Source organism: Chiloscyllium plagiosum, chromosome 2 (assembly GCF_004010195.1).
Source record: "Chiloscyllium plagiosum isolate BGI_BamShark_2017 chromosome 2, ASM401019v2, whole genome shotgun sequence".
NCBI classification, from domain to species: domain Eukaryota; kingdom Metazoa; phylum Chordata; class Chondrichthyes; order Orectolobiformes; family Hemiscylliidae; genus Chiloscyllium; species Chiloscyllium plagiosum.
The window spans coordinates 56,799,945-56,821,197 of NC_057711.1; the positions used below are offsets into that span (position 1 = coordinate 56,799,945).

The 21,253-nt window shown below is 39.5% G+C and overlaps 1 protein-coding gene across 7 annotated transcripts in view; it reads left to right on the plus strand.

The window, feature by feature from the left end:
* pam (peptidylglycine alpha-amidating monooxygenase) overlaps positions 1 to 21,253 on the plus strand; it is a 228,796-nt gene that overhangs the window by 155,324 nt on the left and 52,219 nt on the right. For all 7 annotated transcript variants that reach the window (XM_043709988.1, XM_043710012.1, XM_043710023.1 and 4 more), the window contains 3 exons: positions 2,150 to 2,253; positions 13,565 to 13,746; positions 14,804 to 14,875. In XM_043709988.1, coding sequence (XP_043565923.1) covers positions 2,150 to 2,253; positions 13,565 to 13,746; positions 14,804 to 14,875 — 358 coding nt within the window. The remainder of the gene's footprint in view (positions 1 to 2,149; positions 2,254 to 13,564; positions 13,747 to 14,803; positions 14,876 to 21,253) is intronic.

The window sequence follows — 21,253 nt, forward strand, 5'->3', positions numbered from 1 at the left end:
AGAAGATTAAGGGGAGATCTAATAGAAACTTACAAGATAATACGTGGCTTGGAAAGGGTGGACGCTAAGAAATTGTTTCCGATAGGCGAGGAGAGTAGGACCCATGGACACAGCCTTAGAATTAGAGGGGGTAAATTTAGAACAGAAATGTGGAGACATTTCTTCAGCCAGAGAGTGGTGGGCCTGTGGGATTCATTGCCACAGAGTGCAGTGGAGACCGGGACGCGAAATGTCTTCAAGGCAGTGATTGATAAATTCTTGATGTCACAAGGAATTAAGGGCTTCGGAGAGAATGCGGGTAAGTGAAGTTGAAATGCCCATCAGCCATGATTGAATGGTGGAGTGGACTCGATGGGTGGAATGGCCTTCCTTCCACTCCTATGTCTTATGGTTATCTCGTTTCTGAAGGCTTCCCATTTTCTAGCTATCCCTTTACCCACAAATATCTGCCCCCATCAGCTTTTGAAAGTTCTTGCTTAATACTGTCAAAATTGGCCTTTTTCCAATTTAGAACTTCAACTTTTAGATATGGTCTATCCTTTTCCATCACTATTTTAAAACTAATAGAATTGTGGTTACTGGCCCCAAAGGGCTCCTCAAGCCACTTGCCCTGCCTTATTTCCCAAGAGTGGGTCAAGTTTTGCACCTTCCCTAGTAGGTGCATCCACATACTGAATCAGAATATTTTCTTGTACACTCTTAACAAATTCCTCTCCATTTAAACCCGTAACACTATATGGCAATCCCAGTCAATGTTTTGAAAGTTAAAATCCCCTACCATAACCTATTATTTTTATAGATAACTGAAATCTCCTTACAAATCTGTTTCTCAATTTCCCTCTGCCTATTAGGGGGTCTATAATACAATCCCAATAAGGTGATCATCCCTTTCTTATTTCTCCGTTCCACCCAAATAACTTCCCTGGATATATTTCTGGGAATATCCTCTCTCAGTACATCTGTAATGCTATCCCTTGTCAACAACGCCACTCCCCCTCTTGCGTCCCTTTCTATCTTTCCTGTAGTATTTGTTTCCTGGAACAGTTAGCTGCCAGTCCTATCCATCCCTGAGCCATGTTCCTGTAATTGTTATGATATCCCAGTCCCATGTTCCTATCCATGCCCTGAGTTTATCTGCCTTCCCCATTAGGCCTCTTGCATTGAAATAAATGCAGTTTAATTCATCAGTCCTACCTTGTTCTCTGCTTTCCTCCTGCCTGCCCTGACTGTCTCTCATTTGTTCTCAACTGTACCAGTGTCAGATTGATCTCTTTCCTCAGTATCTCCCTGGGTCCCACCCCCCTACTTTACTAGTTTAAATACTCCTGAGCAGCTCCAGTAAATCTCCCTGCCAGTATATTAGTCCCCTTCCAATTTAGGTGTAATCCGTCCTCCTTATATAGGTCACTTCTACCCCAAAAGAACTTCCATGCGGTCAAAAAAAATGGGCTCGAATCTTGCTCGGGTAGAATACTTAGTGGTTAAATTTACTGGACTTAGTACTTCTCTTAAATTAAAAGTTTTGTATCCTGAGAGTTGATGCTGTTATGACGGCAGCAGGACAATTAAGAGCTTGCTAACAATAGAGTCACTAATCCATCTCATAAATGATACTTGATTGTGAAAGGAAGCAAGTAATGACAGAAAAGGAGGCTGACTGTGATTCAAATCATGAAGTAATAAAGGGAAGAGATTGGATTAAGGGAGAATGAAGTCAAAGGGTAGAGTAAAGAAGAATACATATAAACTTTGAAAACTCTTGAGCTATTTGTTCCCTGTTTTTAAAAGAAAAGTTATTCCCTTTCTGTATTCAAATGGTTGATTGGTATTTCAAGAATATGAATCTTGACGTCAAATTAATTAGCAGATCTAATTAATCTAAAGACAGCAACAACTTGAAACTCATGGAAAGGTCAATGGCAAGTTGCCATTTCTTGAGGGTAATAGCAGGAATCAGCAAATTATTACAATTTCTAAATTGTAAATTGGACCATATTTTCCGTGCTACAAGTTACTGCATTATATATTAATAATGCAAAGAGTTATTTGTGGCAAATTCTGGGTCACTGTCTTTAAAAGCTATTTACTTAAAATGATTGCCATGCAATTTTCTAACCTGTCTTTTTGGAACGTTGTATGTTCTTCTCAGGCTTTCTATCATTTGGAACACCCAATGGATATTAAATATGGCGACACCATAACAGCTAGATGTGTGTTCACAGGAAAAGGAAGGACAACTGTTACACTGATAGGGTAAGTCTTAAATTGACGTGTTTGATAAGTGACATAGCATTTTTAAAGTTTTATTTGTCGAGTGTTACGGACCAGACAAAACCTGTCAAAATATATTTAGTAGACTGCCTGTACCCTAACCGTTTTCTTATTTTAAAGGTAAGTATAAGGTCTCGTGTTCCAGATACAATTCAATTGGTCAAACTACTCGATATTAAGCAGAACACACTTTATTAAAACATAAAAAAATGAATTGGATTAACTATAACAATAAAAATGTTTAACAAAATAATGCATGTATTAACTACCACTAACTGACTGTTCCAATATAATAAAATCCCATATGTACACCCATGGCAAAGCCAAATTCAGTAAAACAGGTTATCTCACATGCAGTTTTAGCAGCAGGAAGAAACTCCCAGCTTTTAGCTGTAAGAGAGGAATAAAAGCTTCCACATCCAGCTTCAAGACCCCAGCAACTGGAGAAACTAAAAATCCTGGTTTTGTGGGAGCGTGACCCCACCATTCAGGCTGCTTCTATTGTTCCACCCTTTTCAAAAAAATAAAAATCCATGGCCATGTAAGGTGTTTACTCTATTGGCTTTCAGCAGACAGTTTTGCATCTCTATCTCAACCTTTCTTCGTAAAATAAAATAAAATAAAAAATAGTAAAGACATAGTATTTCAGTGTGTTTTATAAAAATATTTAATATTTTTGATTCTTCAGTGGTAAATTGATTTAATAATATTATTCAAATTGCCATGGCTTATGAAAAGTAAAGTCTTCAAATTCCCAGAGAGGGTGCTCTCTCATTTGAGAGACAGCTGGTAGTGAATTTCACCTGAAGGTCACCATGCCTGAGGGGAAGGGCGAAGTTGAGAAATCAGAGTGGTGACTTTATCTGGTATAGAAATTGAACCTGCGCTGTTGGCATCTGCACCCCAAGCAGCCATCCAACCAACTGAGCTAAGCAACCCCCTCATGGCTTAAATAGAATATATTGCTGCATGTTGTCCATATGACTGGAAAGTACATTATTGAAAGAAACAAAGTCTTTGCACTTGTGTTCCAAACCTTTAGCAATAAACGTTTTTAAGCATATGGTTTCTGTAGTGCATGTTACGACACTGGAGGTGAACCCCTCTGTTACTTAAGCCAAATGCTCGGAAAAGCTCTCCTCTCCTCATAATCTGTCAGTGAGTGGCAGCAAACTCTAAAATTCCACTATTTAAAGAAAATAACATCAATTTATTTTTTAAAATCAAGAAACGCTCATTAAGCAAGAACTATTCATAACTTAAAGCCCCCCTTTCTCTTAACTGCTTACTATCTGCCTCCAACTCTATAACAATATGCTGTTGTAATAAGACATTTAGTAAAATTAATCAACTTAATTTCAAAACCACACAGCCACTGTCGTCATCTGTGCCTGTATGTCTTCCGGTTGAGGATCTTCTTGGGTCTTTCTTTTTACTGCGGGTATGTTTCATATGAAAAGTTACCTTTGATAGAGATTGTTTTCTAATTTCTTGGAGAGCAAGATGTTAGATCTCCAGGAGTTCTGCCTTGATGGCAATTGCTCTCTCTCCAGTTTTCAAAATGTCCATATTTTTATATCCTAACATCGGATTGTCTCATTGGTTCGATGTTGGCAAAATAACAAATTCAAACTTGATTGGGTTTTAGTATCCTGGGGCATAATTTAAACTGATCAGTTAAATTTGAATTGTCAAAACAGCAACGCAAACTCAAATATCCATTTCACAGCCAAATGTTACATATTTTCAATTTTCCAATAAACTCTGGGACTGGCATCTAGTCATATACACAGGTGCTTGTAAGCTCTCTGTTAAAATCCACGTTCACACACTTTCAACTTCATAACATACAGAAACAAGGACTGTTACTTGAATCTCAATAATAGAACTGTTGATTGACGTGGAGCTACCACTTGTTCCAGGGAGAGTTGCAATACCATGCAGTCATCTAGCTTCTGTTCACATTCTTACTGTATTGCCATGGGTTGCATGACCCATTTTTCAAAGCTGGATAGAGAAGTGATGATTTCTTCTCCAGCCAAATCTCTTCTATCTCTATTGCAAACTCTCCTTATTTTCATGTTTTCTATAAGACCTGGGCATTTGGTTTACTAGCTATGTCCACTTAACTGACTTGTTTAATAGTCAAGTTTTTTGAGACAATTTATTTAGTGTGGGTGTCAGTTTTTGCGAGGGGAAAATGTTTTGAGGTTTAATTTCGAGTGAAGGGTAAAGTGGGGAAGCAATCACTGAAATGAATGGGAATACCTAATCAACAGACTCTTCTCTTTTGGATGGCTCTCTGTACAGATCTAACTTTATCCATATATAAGGTTTTATCAGTTTTCTATGTGCAAGATAACCTGCCACCATGAAGATTCCTTCTTCTCATGCAGGATTGGTGTACAAGTTGTACCTTTGTAATTGCATCCTCAGATTGTTGTCAGATCAGAGGAATTGCCAGAATCACTCGAGGTCACTGAGCCTTATGCTTGTCCACACAACCAAGGAAAGCAACCCCTCCATAATATCTAGGCTTTGGCTAACAAGTGGCAAGTAGCTTTTGTTGAGACAAGTGCCTGGCAATGATTATCTCCAAGAAGAGAGAATCTAACCATCACCCTTGACAGTAAATTACCATCGCTAAATTTCCCACTATCGACTGTATGGGTTAACCAAATAAATACTGCAGCTACAAGAGTAGATCAAAGGCTAGGAATCCTGTGGTGAGTAACCCATCTCCTGACTTCCCAAAGCCTGTCCACCATCTATATGGCACAAGTCAGGAGTATGACAAAATACTCCCCACCTGCTTGGATGAGTGCAGCTCCAACAACACAGGAAGTTTGACACCATCCAGGATAAAGCAACCTGTTTAACTGGGACCACATCCACAAACAGTCATTCCATCCACCAGTAGCATCAGTATGTTTTATCTACAAGATGCACTGCAGTGGTTCCTTACACAGCACCTTCCCAACTCGTGAACCCTTCCATCTAACAACAGCAGGTACATAGGAACAGTACTACATGTAAATTCCTCTCCGAGCCATTCACCATCCTGACTTGGATATATATATCTCCATTCCTTCAGTGTTGCAGAATCAAAATACTAGAACTTTATCCCTGAAGACATTGTGGGTCTACCTACGATACAGGCTGTAGCAGTTAAGGAAGGCAGCTCACCACCATCTTCTCAATGGCAACTAGGGATGGGACATAAATGCTGGCCTTGCTGGCAATGCTCACATCCCATGAATGAATTTTTTTTAAAAAGCTGAGGCTGCGTTATACTCAAAATTATTCTTCGTGGCCAAATTCCTTAGAATTAATGACCAATAATTACATGTGAATGTTTGAGGTTATTTAAAGGTAGCAATGCTAGATTTTGGTTATGAAATTGTAGCTTTACTACCTGTATCCTAAGTTGCAACAAGTCCTGTTCACACTTTGCTTGCTGACTTACCTTGGCTAAGAAACATATCATTTTAAAATACACATCTTACTTTTGAATTCCTCTGTTGCCTGGCCCACCCTATCTTAATAAGTTTTTTCAGCCATCAACTCTGAAAGATCTCTGCATTTCTTTTCTGACCTGGTTAGTGTCCACAGTGTTTATTGTTTTATCACTGAAGTGCCCTCAGTTGACTACTACTTCGAAATTCCTTTGGAGGTAGTTGAGAATTTCCTCCCAAAGTATCTTGAATTTTGGTTAATTTGTTTAATTTAGTTAAAAGTTGCAGCAAGTTTCTCCCAGTGTTTAGAAGTTATGATCCTGCCACACTTCTCACCATAGTACAAGTCATTCACACCCCTTTAAGATTCAATTCAATGATTTCTCCACAAGTTTTTCTCTGGTTATGTGATGTTTCGACCTTGTCTTTGCAAGCCTTTCCTTCAGTCTCACTCCGGTCTAGATTTAAAATTAGATCCGTTATCTAAAGTTACAAACCTTTCCACATTTCTGGTATTGTGTTGTCCTGCTGGGCAGTGTTCTGGACTAGGCCAGACCACTCAAAACATTTTTAAGCAGGTAGTCTAGACTATAACTTGGCAATTTGTTTCAGTCGTGTACAGTGAAATTTACCCAGAGTAAGTTAGCGAGGTTGGCTACGAGGTTTTAAAACAGTCAAAAATCTATTCACAAAATTACACAATGTTACACAAAGAACAGAATAAAGAACTCGTGCAGAACTCAGTCTATCCAAACTCAACTTAATTATGCTGTTCCGAATATACACAACACTCCCAATAAACAAACCCCCTTAAAACACAGTAACAGGTTAAAGTTAAAAGAGCAGAAAGAGAGATAGCCTGTTTACACAGTCCACTGCTGGACTCCCCTCTAGTTCTGGACTGAACTGCTCAGCTAGAGAGCTGACCACTTCCCTTTCATTATACAGGTCACTTCTAAAACATGACCACTTTGGCTTGAGGTCTCAACTGTTTACATATAAACAAAAAGACCCCTCAATGCCCTTGAATCTCTGAACCAAACCAGTCTAATCTGTACCGGGAGCGTTTTATTACTCCTTTGAATAAAAACCAAGGGCGCAGTATCCTTGAGAAAAGGAACAGCTTTTAGTAAAAAATGACCAGCTTTGTGACAGCAGTCTTCTGGTTTTCTTAGCTTATTTCCTCAATGTCGTGACCTCTTCAAAATGGCAGCTGGTGGACTGCGCTGAAAGTGTCCTTCATACCTTATTCCATGCCCTTAGCAAATTTGTAAGATGGGCAGCAAGGGACGCGGCCCACAAGATGATGCATGGAGAGGGGAGCAGGCAGGAGCAGTGGGACCGCAAAAGAGACAGTGAAGGGGCAATCAACATGATGGTGAGGGAAAGGCAACAATAAAACTGGTGTGTTACATCCAAATCTGTAATGGGCACATTCATTCCAGTTCTGCAGTGTGGGCACACAATGATGACATTCATGGCAACAACTTTCCAGTAAAATGCTTTGACAAAGGATGCACTGATGTTTTAAGTGGAAGCCTAGGGAAGTGACATGGAGAAAGGTATCATGATTGGTCTTTGCATTAAGGCAGGATCTGTCAATTCCCTGGACTAAAGTGACTAAACAGTGCTTTTATTGTTAGTGATTTATTTTAATCAATCTGTTTGGTCATCCTATGACATGTGTGACTTGAGCTAAGGCCATCTAGCCCAGAGGTTGGCTAGTGGTTAGCACTGCTGCCTCACAGTGCTAGGGACCTGTGTTTGATTCCAACCTCGGGCGACTGTCTGTGTGGAGTTTGCACATTCTTCCCGTGTCTGTGTGGGTTTCCTCCCACAATCCAAAGATGTGTTATGTGAATTGGCCATGCTAAACTGTCCATAGTGTTCAGGGATGTGTAGGTTAGATACATTAGTCAGGAGTAAATGTAGAGTAATAGGGTAAGGGAATGGGTCTGGGTGGGTTGGTCTTCAGAGGGTCGGTGTGGACTTGGGCAGAAGTGCCTGTTTGCACACTGTGTGGATTCTGTGATTCAGAAGTAGCGACACTACCACTGCACCATAAAGCCTCTCAAAGGTGCTTTTATATGCTGCTAAATAATTGAACCTACATTTCAAATTGCAGTCATCACACCCACATCTTTGATCAAAAATGATCGCAGTGCAGCTGTTGAGCTTCTCTGTTTCAGATATGCGTCATCTGCAATTCTTTGTGTTTACATTATTTGAGCTTGTCATTCTCATTTAACATGCGTCATCCAAGATGTGCCTGAAAGGACTTATTAATGGAAGATTTAAATCAATTATTTAAGTCAAATGTAATAGAAATATATTTTCATAAGCTGAAATGTTTGCAAAGGCAATGAAAAATGGGTGGTTAAAATAAAGCGTTTCACAACAGGATTCTGGGATCACACTAATTTGCTGATTTTTTTATTCTGAGCGGTTGAATAGCTTATTATCCATTAACAGATGAAATATGTATAATTTTCTTTCCATCATTCATGGACTGACATACATTGAAGGGATCCTATCTAGGGAAATTGATTTCCATTCAATTTAAGGTTCTTAAATGTGTGCTGAGATTAATTAGCAGTAGGAACCCTAGCAGGTATCTGTTAATGGAGCGGAGGTGGATTGTTTACTTCTTGTACAAATACATCAATGGTTTTGTCTGATGTCATACTGTATTCACTTATTCACCGTGGTAACAATAATGACATCCCATCTATTTTGAACAAACTGAAGAGAAAACAAAAAATGCTTCAGCCAATTTGACAAACCTTTTAGGAAACATTCACAATCCTCTAGACTCACTGTATCCGGATCTGTCTGAGATAGTTGGAAACTACATCCTATGACATCTGTTAAGACAAACTCCAAATATAATGATGCCAATACATTACCAGATACACAAACGTCTTTCAGCAAAATATATGTCCTCCCAGGTTACCAGGAAGAAATAAAAGCAAAATATAATAGATCCTGCAAATATAATTCTCAGCAAATCGGGCAGTATTTGTTCACAGATGACCAGAGTTAGACCTTTTGTTCTCCAAACACACAGTATGCCCTTTTCCACTCATCACCTCCTCTCCTGCCACTCCCCTCCAAAAAAATTGCTTAAATATGCAGTTAAGTGTCACATGCAGCAGTTTAAGCAGAGTGTTTATTCTGCTGTAAATGCATGTGTCAAAGCCACCGTAGTCGAGTAGAGAAAAACTAGTAATTAACCCAAACTTTCCTGTAGCAAAACATTGATTTTTGTTAGAATTTAGATGTTTGATTGTTTTGCATGACAAACTGTTAGAAGTGCAAATTGAAAAATAATCATCCGTAACCCAAGTGAAAATGCACCAGATGTGTATCTTTTTAACTGCTCAGATGTAAGAATTCAGGAATGAGCATTGAACGATTAAGGAAGTCGAAATTCGAGTGAGTGAATGCAATATCAAATCCTTTTCAGAGAGAACTAAAGCTGTGGAAAGAAAGATTGATTGAGACCAAGGGAAAAAGAAAAGGGAAAAGTAAAATTCAAATCGACATTTTAAAAAATCTACAACATTATTATTATTGACAGAATGAGAACCCACATGGTTGTTAATTTTCAATGTCCGAGAGGCTGGTTAGTATCAGTTATTACTTGGTGGTGTGTTAGTTACTTCTGAAATAACTGGACTGAACTTTCTCGCCCAGGTTTAACTTGTACTAAGAACACAAAAGCAATTTCATAACACACAAAGCATGTCAACTGGTGAACCAGCGAGTAAAATGCCACTGTGGAAAAGCACAAAACAGACATCGATGTTTGGATCTGTCATTTAATTAAGTCCTTCATCTGAAATTGGGGTATTAATTGCACTTGGAGAAAGTGAGGACTGCAGATGCTGGAGATCAGAGTCAGAGTGTGGTGCTGGAAAAGCACAGCCGGTCAGGCAGCATCAAAGGAGCAGGAGAGTTGACATTTCGGCCATAAGCCCATCAGCAATGACACGATGAATAGCTTATGCTCAACACGATTCCCCTGCTCCTTGGATGCTGCCTGACCGGCTGTGCTTTTCCAGCACCACACACTGATTGCACTTTAGCAGAGAGCACCTAGCTTAATAATAATAATTTTAAAAGCAACACCAATGCCCAATTTTGCTTAATTTAAGCTACTTTGTTTAAAGTTCAGTCAAGGGATATGGACATTCCTGGCTGGCAAACAGTTGTTGTCCATCCAAAAGTACACTGGAGAAGGTGGTGGTGGGGACTGGCTCTAATGCAATGAGGAGTACGTCGGATTGAAGAGATTGATTGTGTTAGGGGACTGTCTAGTCCGTGGTATAGACAGATATTTCTGTGGCCAGCAGTGAAAAATCAGAATGCTGTGTTGCTTCACTGGTGCCAAGATCAAGGATGTCTCCGAGGGTGCAGAATGTTCTCAAGAGGGAGAGGGCCAAGCAGGAGGTCATTGTGAACATTGGAGCCAATGACATAGGAAGGGAAAAGGCTGAGACTCTGAAGGGAGAATACAGAGAGTTAAGCAGGAATTTAAAAGGGGTATAGGCAGGGTGGATAGAGATAAGCTTTTTTCCAGGGTGAGGGATTCAATAACAAGAGGTCACGCGTTCAAGGTGAGGGGTGAAACGTTTAAGGGGAATACACATGGAAAGTGCTTTACACAAAGGGTGGTAGGTGCCTGGAAAGTGTTGTCAGTAGAGGTAGGCATGGTAGATTCATCTAAGGTCGTCTGGATAGTTGCATGAGTAGGTGGGGAGCATAGGGATACAGATCCTTAAGAATTGGACATTAGGTTTAAACATGAGATTTGAATTGGTATTGGCTTGGAGGGCCGACGGTCTAGTCCTTGTATTGTAAATTTTCTTTGTTCTTTAAGCTGACTGGGGACAGATGTTCGCAACTTAAGGGACGGCTGGAAAATGGGAAGCCTTCAGAAATGAGATAACGAGAGTGCAGAGACAGTATATTCCTGTTCGTGTGAAAGGAAAGGCTGGTAGGTATAGGGAATGCTGGATGATTAAACATATTGATAGTTTAAGAAAAAGAGGGAAGCATATGTCAGGTATAGACAGGATAGATCAAGTGAATCCTGAGAGTATAAAGGCAGTAGGAGTATACTTAAGAAGGACATCAGGAGGGCAAAAAGGGGACATGAGATGGCTTTGGAAAATACAGTTAAGGAGAATCTAAAGGGTTTTTTTTACAAGTACATTAAGGACAAAAGGGTAACTAGGGAGAGAATAAGCCTCCTGAAGATCAGCAAGGCAGCCTAAATGTGGAGCCGCAGGAGATGGGGGAGATACTAATCGAGTATTTTGCATCATTGATTACTGTGGAAAAAGGACATGTTAGATGTAGAATGTAGGGAAATAGATGGTGACATTTTGAAAAATGGAGGAAGTGCTGGATGTCTTGAAATGCATAAAAGTGGACAAATCCCCAGGACCTGATCGGGTGTACTCTAGAACTCTGGAAAGCTAGGGAAGGGATTGCTTGGCCTCTTGCTGAGATATTTGTTTCATTGATAGTCACAGGTGAGATGTTGGAAGACTGGAGGTTAGCTAACATGGTGTCACTATTTAAGAAAGGTGGTAAAGACAAGCCAGGGAACTATAGATTGATAAGCCTGACGTCGGTGGTGGGCAAGTTGTTGGAAGGAATCCTGAGGGACAGAATGTACATGTATTTGGAAAGGCAAGGACTGATTAGGGATAGTCAACATGGCTTTTTGCATGGGAAATCATGTCTCACAAACTTGATTGAGTTTTTTGAAGTAATAACAAAGAATTGATGAGTCAGAGTGGCAGACGTGATCTATATGGACTTCAATAAGGCACTTGACAAGGTTCCCCATGGGAGACTGGTTAGAAAGGTTAGATCTCATGGAATACAGTGAGAATTAGCCATTTGGATACAGAACTGGCTCAAAGGCAGAAGAAAGAGGGTGCTGGTGGAGGGTTGTTTTTCAGAGTGGAGGCCTGTGACCAGTGGAGTGCCACAAGGGTCGACGCTGGGTCCTCTACATTTAATCATTTATATAAATGATTTGGGCGTGAGCTTATGAGGCATAGTTAGCAAGTTTACAGGTGACACTAAAATTGGAGGTGTAGTGGACGGCGAAGAGGGTTACGTCAGATTACAACAGTATCTTGATCAGATGGGCCAATGGACTGAGGAGTGGCAGATGGAGTTTAATTTAGATAAATGCGAGTTGCTGCATTTTGGGAAAGCAAATCTTAGCAGGACTTATACACTTAATGGTAAGGTCCTAGGGAGTGTTGCTGAACAAAGAGACCTTGGATGGAAGATTCATAGGTCCTTGAAAGTGGAGTTTCAGGTAGACAGTATAGTGAAGAGGGTGTTTGGTATGCTTTCCTTTATTGGTCAGAGTATTGAGTACAGGAGTTGAGAGGTCATGTTGCAGCTGTACAGGACATTGGTTAGGCCATTGTTGGAATATTGCGTGCAATTCTGGTCTCCTTTCTATCGGAAAGATGTTGTGAAACTGGAAAGGATTCAGAAAAGATTTGCAAGGTTGTTGCCAGGGTTGGAGGCTGAATAGGCTTGGGGCTGTTTTCCCTGCAGCATCGGAGGCTGAGGGGTGACCTTATTGAAGTTTATAAAATCATAAGGGGTGTGGATAGGATAAATAGCCAAGTTCATTTTTTTCCCTGGGGTGGGGGAGTCCAGAACTAGAGGGCATTAGTTTTGGGTGAGAGGGGAAAGATCTAAAAGAGACTTAAGGAGCAACGTTTTCATGCAGAGGGTGATGCATGTGTGGAATGGGTTGCCAGATGAAGTGGTGGATGCTCATGCAATTGGAACATTTAAAAGGCATCTGGATGGGTATATGAATAGGAAGGGTTTAGAGGGATATGGGCCAAGTGCTGGCAAATGGGGCCAGATTAGGTTAGAATATCTGGAAGGCATGGACAAGTTGGACCAAAGGCTCTGTTTCCGTGCTGTGCAACTCCGTGACACACTCTATGACTCTATGAATGTGTTTCTACAAGCAGCAGTCTAACACTGGTCCCAGTTATCCCATATTTACCAAGTTGTAGCATCAAGGGACTGTCAAAAGAGGGCTTTTCTTAGCTTTTGGAGAAACTGTGAACCAAATAATGCACAATAGCCTGCATGAACAGTATGTGCTTTCTAGCATTCCCCTATCAATTGCACTAGGACAAATCTTCCAGATTCCATAGAATACAACCGTATGTATGTCTTTAACCAGAGACCATGTTCATTCCTGCATTCTGCCTGATCGTCCACTGGAAAAGTACATGTTTTTCTATGCTGTCCTTATTGATTGTAGTTCCTTCTCTTTAACTCTCTTTTTGAGCTGTTTTGCTCTTTTTTTCTTTTCTGTGTAAAACTTGGAGATTACAAATCTGAATAGCTGGGATGGTCATTGTTTGCAAATGTGAGCAACTTGCACTTTCTTCCCAGTAACTCTACCTGAAACCCACCTCTCCCATCGCAAAAGAGTCGCCCAAGCTTAGGTTGGCCAGAATTCATGGCAGGTCACATCCAATTCATTTCTCTATTTTACCTATCTTAGAAATAAAACAAGTATTAAACCATAATAATCTAATAATATTATAAACTTAGCATTCGTAAGACAGCGAAAGCAGCCAATAATAATTCTGACTTACCTTCCAAAAGAAAGCAACTAGCATTTGACCTTTTATCTCTTGATAGCACAAGTGAGATGGTGAATTCCTTTCTTTTAATATAGCGCAATATAACTGTACTGATAATTTGTCAAGCTTTTCTTTTGGATACTGTTGTAAAGAATATTTTAACCAAGCAATCATTTACTTTGTTAACAGAGGAACATCGAAAGATGAAATGTGCAACTTGTATATTATGTATTACATGGATGCTAAACATGCCAAGCCATATGCATATTGCATGCAAACTGGTAGTCCTGAATTGTTTAAGCAAATTCCTCCAGAGGCAAATATTCCAATTCCTGTCAGCCCAGATATGGCTATACATGGACATCATACAGGTAAATAGATTATATTAAATCTCAATGGAATGGTTAGCTTGTAGCCAAAGCATAGATATTTTGTTATAGGAACATCACAATTGCAATTCCGTTCCATTACTGAGATCAGAGCAAATGAATGAAACACATGTGGAAAGCTTTCATTTTAGAAAGTGTGTAATTCTGGCATTAAAGGTCTTTAGTTATGTGTTCATTAACCATTCAAGGACACCTTTTCAACTGGTTTGAAAGATTTCGATTTCTATTGCATTACAAAACGCTGTTACCAGGGCCACCACTTTATAGATGAGCTCATAGTTATTCTGTTTCTACATGTCCATTGAATATTCTGCAAGAATGGACTAATAGGGAAGAGCACTAAGAGTGCTATGGTGGGAGTTTCCCTAAAAATAAGTGGTTGGAGGCTATTGTTTCTCCATACTTTAGATATAGGGGAGTAGATTTTGAACTGTGCTGCTTGGAGGATTGGATAGTCTATTAATATGTGTGTGAAATGAACCTAAGCATGGAATTTCAATCCCTACTTCCCAAATAAATTTGCCATCAATGTTATGCCTTCAAGCTTTGGATATTTGCTTGAACTTTCCGAGTTTTCTTTCAATATAGCGTGTGATATATTGTTTCCCTAGTATAAAGTTGTACATGGCACAGTCATACATATTGTGCAACCCCTCATTATAGGAGAATCACACTTTAGAAATCGCGCTTAGTGTTGTTGCAATCATGTTACAGTTAATGCACATTTTAAAAGTTCATATTTTACAAACAGCATCACCAATTTGTTGATCGTGAATTCATGTTGATGCAACCTGCATTATAGCAGAACAACCTGTATAATAAAATTAACAGGAATATACTACCTATTCTACTGACTGATCTTGGAAGTTTCATTCAGGAGCTCTGTTATTTGGTCCTATTCCTAATTTGAGTTGGATAGATGTTTTTAAACATTTTTATTTGATCGTATTCATACAATTATACATTAAATCCTTTGAAATTGTGTATGAAAGAATAAATTGTAATAATTGTATAATATGTTTTTCATCAATGAAACTAGTCAAAGACAGCCCAGATGAAAATGTCATACTGCAGCAACCTAAAAGAGAGGAAGAGGTGGTTCTTGACCAGGGTATGTACAATCCTATACTTTGATAATAGGTATTAAAACGTATTCTCTCATTTCTGGCAATCATCAGGACAGCATTGCTTACAGATGGAATTATAATGGAATATAAAAAACATACTGCATTTTAACACTTATTGTGGCAGACTGTCCTGTCAGTGGTGAACAAATGGTGCTACCTGTAGATTATACTTGTCCGCACAGATTTTGCACTGGTACTTTGCATAGATTAGAAAGCTAAAGTAGTGTGACACTCATAGCAGAGCATCTATACAAAGAGGGCAATCATTCAACTTTCACAAAAACATTGAAAAGGTTTAAACCATGAAGTGCCACTTTTTTTTCATCAATCAAGATTGAATGAGGTACAGACAGGAAAAGTTAGGCTGAATTAAAGAAAGTGATATGGAAAAAAAATGCAACTTTTCTAAATTGCTCAAGGGTAATGAAAATTTGTAAAAATGAGACTGTGCCTTTGTAAGAGATCATTTTTAGAGCAAGAGGAGCTGTTTGGCAAAAGTTGAAAAACCTCACTCTATTAGAAAGGTACCCACTGGGATGGACATGACCTAACTCCCTGAGAGATTAGAGATTAGTTCATGTTGGTCCTGTGAGTATTGGGATGATATGCTGTATCACCCCTTTCCTGTATTTCACTCATGAGTCATATTGAATACTGTTTTCAGGAAGCTTTTTGAGGAGCAGCGCATCTCAGATAACAGGTTCTGGATTTTGAGTGTTTAATGGCAATGGATAGCCACTGTTATCTGATTTCCAGATAAGTTACGATAAATATTGTTAGCTTTACTGTTATCTCTGCAAGATTTGAGCTAATTATGTTGAAAAATTGCAATTTTACTGTGTATTTTCCATTCTACTCACTGCAATGTAAGGCATAGGAGCAGAAGTAGTAATAGACAAGGTCTTTTCCCTGTGTTGGGGGAGTCCTGAACTAGGCTTGGCGTGAGAGGGGAAAGACTTAAAAAGGACATGAAGTGCCACTTTTTCATGCAAAGGGTGGTGCGTGTATGGAATGAGCTGCCAGGCGTGGTGATGGAGACTGGCAAAATTGCAATGTTTAAAAGCCATCTGGACGGGTACGTGAACGGGAAGGTTTAGAGGGATATGGGCAAGTGCTGGCAAATGAGACTAGATTAATTTAGGATATCTGGTTGGCAGGGATGAGTTAAGTAATGAGACAAGGGAGTACTCAATGAAAGCACACTAGGAAACTCAGGAACAGAGGAATCTTGATGTGCTTGTCTACAGATTCCAGAAGGTGGCAGGACATGATGGTGCCGTTATCAGTTGTGGTAAAAATTATAAGAACAGGGAGGTCATTTATAGAGTCATGATGCTGTTCAAAACTTTGGTTCAGCCACAGCTGGAGTACTACGTGCAGTTCTCATGGAAGTGGAGAAAGATGGACCTAAAATAAAGATTCTCAATTGGGAAAGCATGACTTAATATGACAAGGCAGGATTTGGCTAAAGTAGACTGAGAGCAGCTTGTTGCAGGAAACTCTGTTTCAGAGCAATGGGTGTCTTTTAAAAAAGGGGCAGTAAAATCAACGTTTTGGGCAAAAACCCTTCATCGATTTTACTGCTCCTCGGATGTTGCCTGAACTGCTGTGCTTTTCCAGCACCTCTAATCCAGAATCTGGTTTCCAGCATCTGCAGTCATTGTTTTTACCTAGTCTTTTAAAAATGGTCGTGTGCTTTCATTCTCCTATCAGTTCCCATAAAGTTGAAGAGTGGGACCAACAGGTATTGAGAAGTTTGGATGTGGAGGAATGTACAGGTTTGGATTAAAAAGAGAATAGAACCTACAGTAGATACAGAAAGCTCAAAACACCTGCAGTCCTTGACATATAGAAGGTACAGTGGATTACTGTAAGAAAACATAAATTAGAAAAGTGAGGCAGCATGTAAAACATTGGTATGTAAATAAAAGAACATCCAAAGGCATTTTATAAAAATATTAAGGCCAAGAGGATAATAAGGAAAAGGTTATTAGGGGCCAAAGTGGCAAAGTCTGCTGGAAGACATAGGCGAGGTTTTAAATGAGTATTTTGCATCTGTATTCACTACAGAGAAGGGCAATATAGGTTTTGAAATTGGGAAAGAGGACTGTGAAATACATGAAAATAAATTTGAGAGGGAAGAGGTATTAGTAGTTTTAATGGGCTTAAAATTGAATAAATTTTCAGCCCCAGATGAAAGATATAAGTTGTTTTGGGTAGCAAGGGAAGAAAGTGCAGGCATTAAGTTTTGGAATTTTCTCTGGACACTGGAACAGTTCTGGCAGACTTGTACTCTTTTTATTTCATTCTTGGAATGAGGACATCTCTGGCTCGGCCAACATTTATTGTCCATCCCAGAGGGTAATTAAGAGTCAACCTCATTACTGTCGGTCTGGAGTCTCATGTAATCCAGACCAGGTCACGATTAACAGTTCCCTTCCCTAAAGAATATTTAGTGAACGAGATGGGTTTTAAACAGGACAGCTAATGTAGTGGTAGTTGCATTGTGTAAGAATGGTGGGGATAAACCTGGGAACTTTCAGCCAGTGATTTTAAGATTTATGAGAGAGAAATGTTTAGAGAAAAAAAGATTCTGAGGGGCAGAATTAATCTCCACTTGGAGAGGCAATTATCTTGATGAGCATTTTTGTATGCAATCTTACTAATCTTGCCTCCAACAACTATGAACAACAGTAGTCTCTGCATCAAATGTGCAAGAGCCGTTGCCAGGTTCAGTGTATAGAATACTTGCATCATTCCAGACACTTGTCCTCTGAATTGTTAGGGGCTAATATTTTGAAATTTAGTACTCTGGATAATGTCCCACATGGGACTGTTGTTACTGGGAAATCTCTACTGTGCAGTCACTCTGCAAATAAAAGGTGGTTAAAATATTTATGTCTGTAATTAATAATGCAGTATTATTTTCCAGACTGAATTTTTCAACAGCTGTGCAAAACATTTAGCCTTGAAAATAGCATTTAAGGGTGGTAAGTACAGGAAGGATGAAAAGTGTGATAAATTGAAATTTTGACATATGTGAGATCATACAAAAAGTGCAAATGACAATAGGGGAGAATTTTCTTTGAAGGAATATGTTTTACAGACATGATGGCATCAGAATCCATAGATTGTTGAAAGAAAATTTACAAGGGCAAATAATGATTCGGATGATGAAGAAGCGTCGCTCCGAAAGCTAGTGTGCTTCCAATTAAATCTGTTGGATTATAACCTGGTGTTGTGTGATTTTTAACTAAGATCAAATAAGTGAGACTGAATGTACAATTTTGTGGAAAGCTGATATTGGCACAAGGGGACAAATGGACCTCTTCAAAATTTGTGAGCTTCTTGAGTTCAGTTTAACCAAAAATAACATTGAAACAACTCATTGTGAACAAAAGAAAGTCTGCATAATCAGCAAATACATCCATCAAAAAGTTCCTTCCCACTAACTTAGGTTATTGGCAAGTAAGTTTTTTCGTCAAGAGTTTGGATTGTCAGTACTTTGCATAACAGATGTTGAATAGAATACTACAATATCACAAATGATCTCAAGCTTGGAATTACTCTTTCATTTGTTTGTAATTCATTGTATTTGAAAGAATAAGAACTGATCCCATTTCTGCAATCTTTTTTCCCCTGTTTTTAAGTGGAGACAATTTTAATTTTATTCCTTGGCCATGGTTTTTTGTTTGAGCTTGGAAAGACACAATTTGTATTTCTTTGCCCTTTTATTACATATCTGAGCTATGGTTGACTTTGACCAAGACTTTTGCCTTTTCGTGTTCGAGTTCTGTTTGAAATGCGTTTTGACCCTGATGGTGTGCTTGAGAAGTATGCATGCAGAGATAGCCAAGTTAAGTGGCCTGCCTCAGTTATCCACACAGCTACCCAACATAATTTAAAGGCCTTTCCTAAATCTCAGACTTTGTCACACCAAGCTCCCACCCCACTTACTCTCATGTTACCCTCAAATTCTATCAGTATGCCACCTTCATGCTTTAATATCCTCTGTCATGTGCCATGTATTCCTGAGAAGCCATGCAATAGTAAAGGGACTTAGCTTGAACTAAGGGACGAGTTGCTTTCTACCCACCCTGCCCATGTCCCTCATTATCTATACTCTAAACAAAAAATACCTGAATAATCGGACATCTCTTCATAGCTAAACAGGCTCCAATGCAAGCAACATCCTGCTGAATCTCCTTTGCACCCACTCCAGTGCAATTGCATTCTCTGGTCTAATGACCACAACAGCAAACAGTACTGTGGCAGTATCAAAGTTTTGCACAGCTCTGATATAACCTCCCTACTCTTATAATCTGTGCTATAAATGACCCCTCTAGGGATCTGTAGTTAAGAACCCAAAGATCCCTGCGTTATTCTGAGCTTATTGCCATTCAGAGTTCTGTTCGTCTCTTCTTTTAAAGTGCATCACCTGCATTTTCCAGGATTAAATTCCATCTGTCACTGATCTGTCCACCTGACCAAAACATCTGTATCCTCCTGTACTCAAGATCTTTCCCCGCACTGCTGGCCCCTTCCATGGCCAATCTTCATGTCATCCTCAAATTTACTTAGCAACCCCCACATGTTTTTCCTGGGCTGCTTATTTACCATATATACTCAAGTAAAAGTCAATTTTATGTAAAAGTCAACCGCCCCCCCCTATTTTTAGCCAAAAAATCTGGAATGTTCCATATATCTCATGTAAAAAGTCAACCTTAGTTCTTCACAGATATCAACATTTATTACTCTGTATATAAATGTTATGATGAGGAAATGAATTTTTTTTGTGCTGTTATGTGTTTTGATGTACAATTCACAGCACCACTAAGGTACGGATTTCTTAAGTGCATTAGCAGTATAATTAGGTGATACAAAATTTAATACACCATCATTTCCTATATGCATTTGCTTCACTATAATTACCCTGATCTACTGATCTTTTTTTTGATTTTATGACAGCTTTACTGTTGTTCATGGCATAGCAAAATTTAAAGATCTACCATGTAATGGTAATTTAAAGGCTTACTATATTTCTACTTCACATTTTGTATGTATAAATGAAAGTTTAGTAATTTTTCTTTCTATTTTTTATCCAGTAATTCCATTTTTCATTGTTTTTATGTCTTCGTTTAGAGATCAATTGAGCTTCTGCTAATATGGTATTTTGGGCTGTAGCATAAATTTCGGCTCTTCAAAAATATAATAGTTGACCCCATAAATTTAACTTTTTTTAAAAAAAAGTCTAAAAGATTTGACTTTGACATAAGTATACAAGGTATACAAATATCTTGAACAATAAGGGACCCAGCCCTGGTTCCTGTGGTTTGCCACTGTACGTTGGCCTCCAGTAACACAAACAGCCTCTGTGTGGTCAGAGATGTGGCTCCAGGATCGACCACACAAGGACACACAAAACCCATGATTAGTGACATGGAATTTCCTAGTTGGACAATCATATTGAGCATGTGATTGCCAGTGACAACCACCACCCTCTCTCATCACTAAATTTGGATCCAACTTGCCAAGTGCCCCTGGATCTGTTCTTTATTTAACTTTTTTCCCAAGCCTTTGTCAACTGATAAATAACTGATAATTTTGGGGGAAAAAACAGAAGACTGAAAGGTGAACTTAATATGAGAAGTAAAAACAATGACTGCAGATGCTGGAAACCAGATTCTGGATCAGTGGTGCTGGAAGAGCACAGCAATTCAGGCAGCATCTGAGGACAGGCAAAATCGACGTTTCGGGCAAAAGCCCTTCATCAGGAATAAAGGCAGAGAGCCTGAAGCGTGGAGAGATAAGCTAGAGGAGGGTGGAGGTGGGGAAAGAGTGGCATAGAGTACAATAGGTCAGTGGGGAAGGAGATGAAGGTGATAGGTCAGGGAGGAGAGGGTGGAGTGGATAGGTGGAAAAGGAGCTGGGCAGGTCGGACAAGTCCGGACAGGTCAAGGGGACAGTGCGGAGCTGCAAGTTTGAAACTAGGATGAGGTGGGGGAAGGGGAAATGAGGAAACTGTTAAAATCCACATTGATGCCCTGGGGTTGAAGTGTTCCGAGGCGGAAGATGAGGCGTTCTTCCTCCAGGCGCCACCGCAGGAACTGTAAAACCTGTGCCCACACCTCCTCCCTCACCTCCATCCAAGGCCCCAAAGGAGCTTTCCACATCCATCAAAGTTTTACCTGCACATCCACTAATATCATCTATTGTATCCGTTGCTCCCGATGCGGTCTCCTCTACATTGGCGAGACTGAACGCCTCCTAGCAGAGCGCTTTAGGGAACATCTCAGAGACACCCGCATAAATCAACCAAATCGCCCAGTGGCTCAACATTTCAACTCCCCATCCCACTCTGC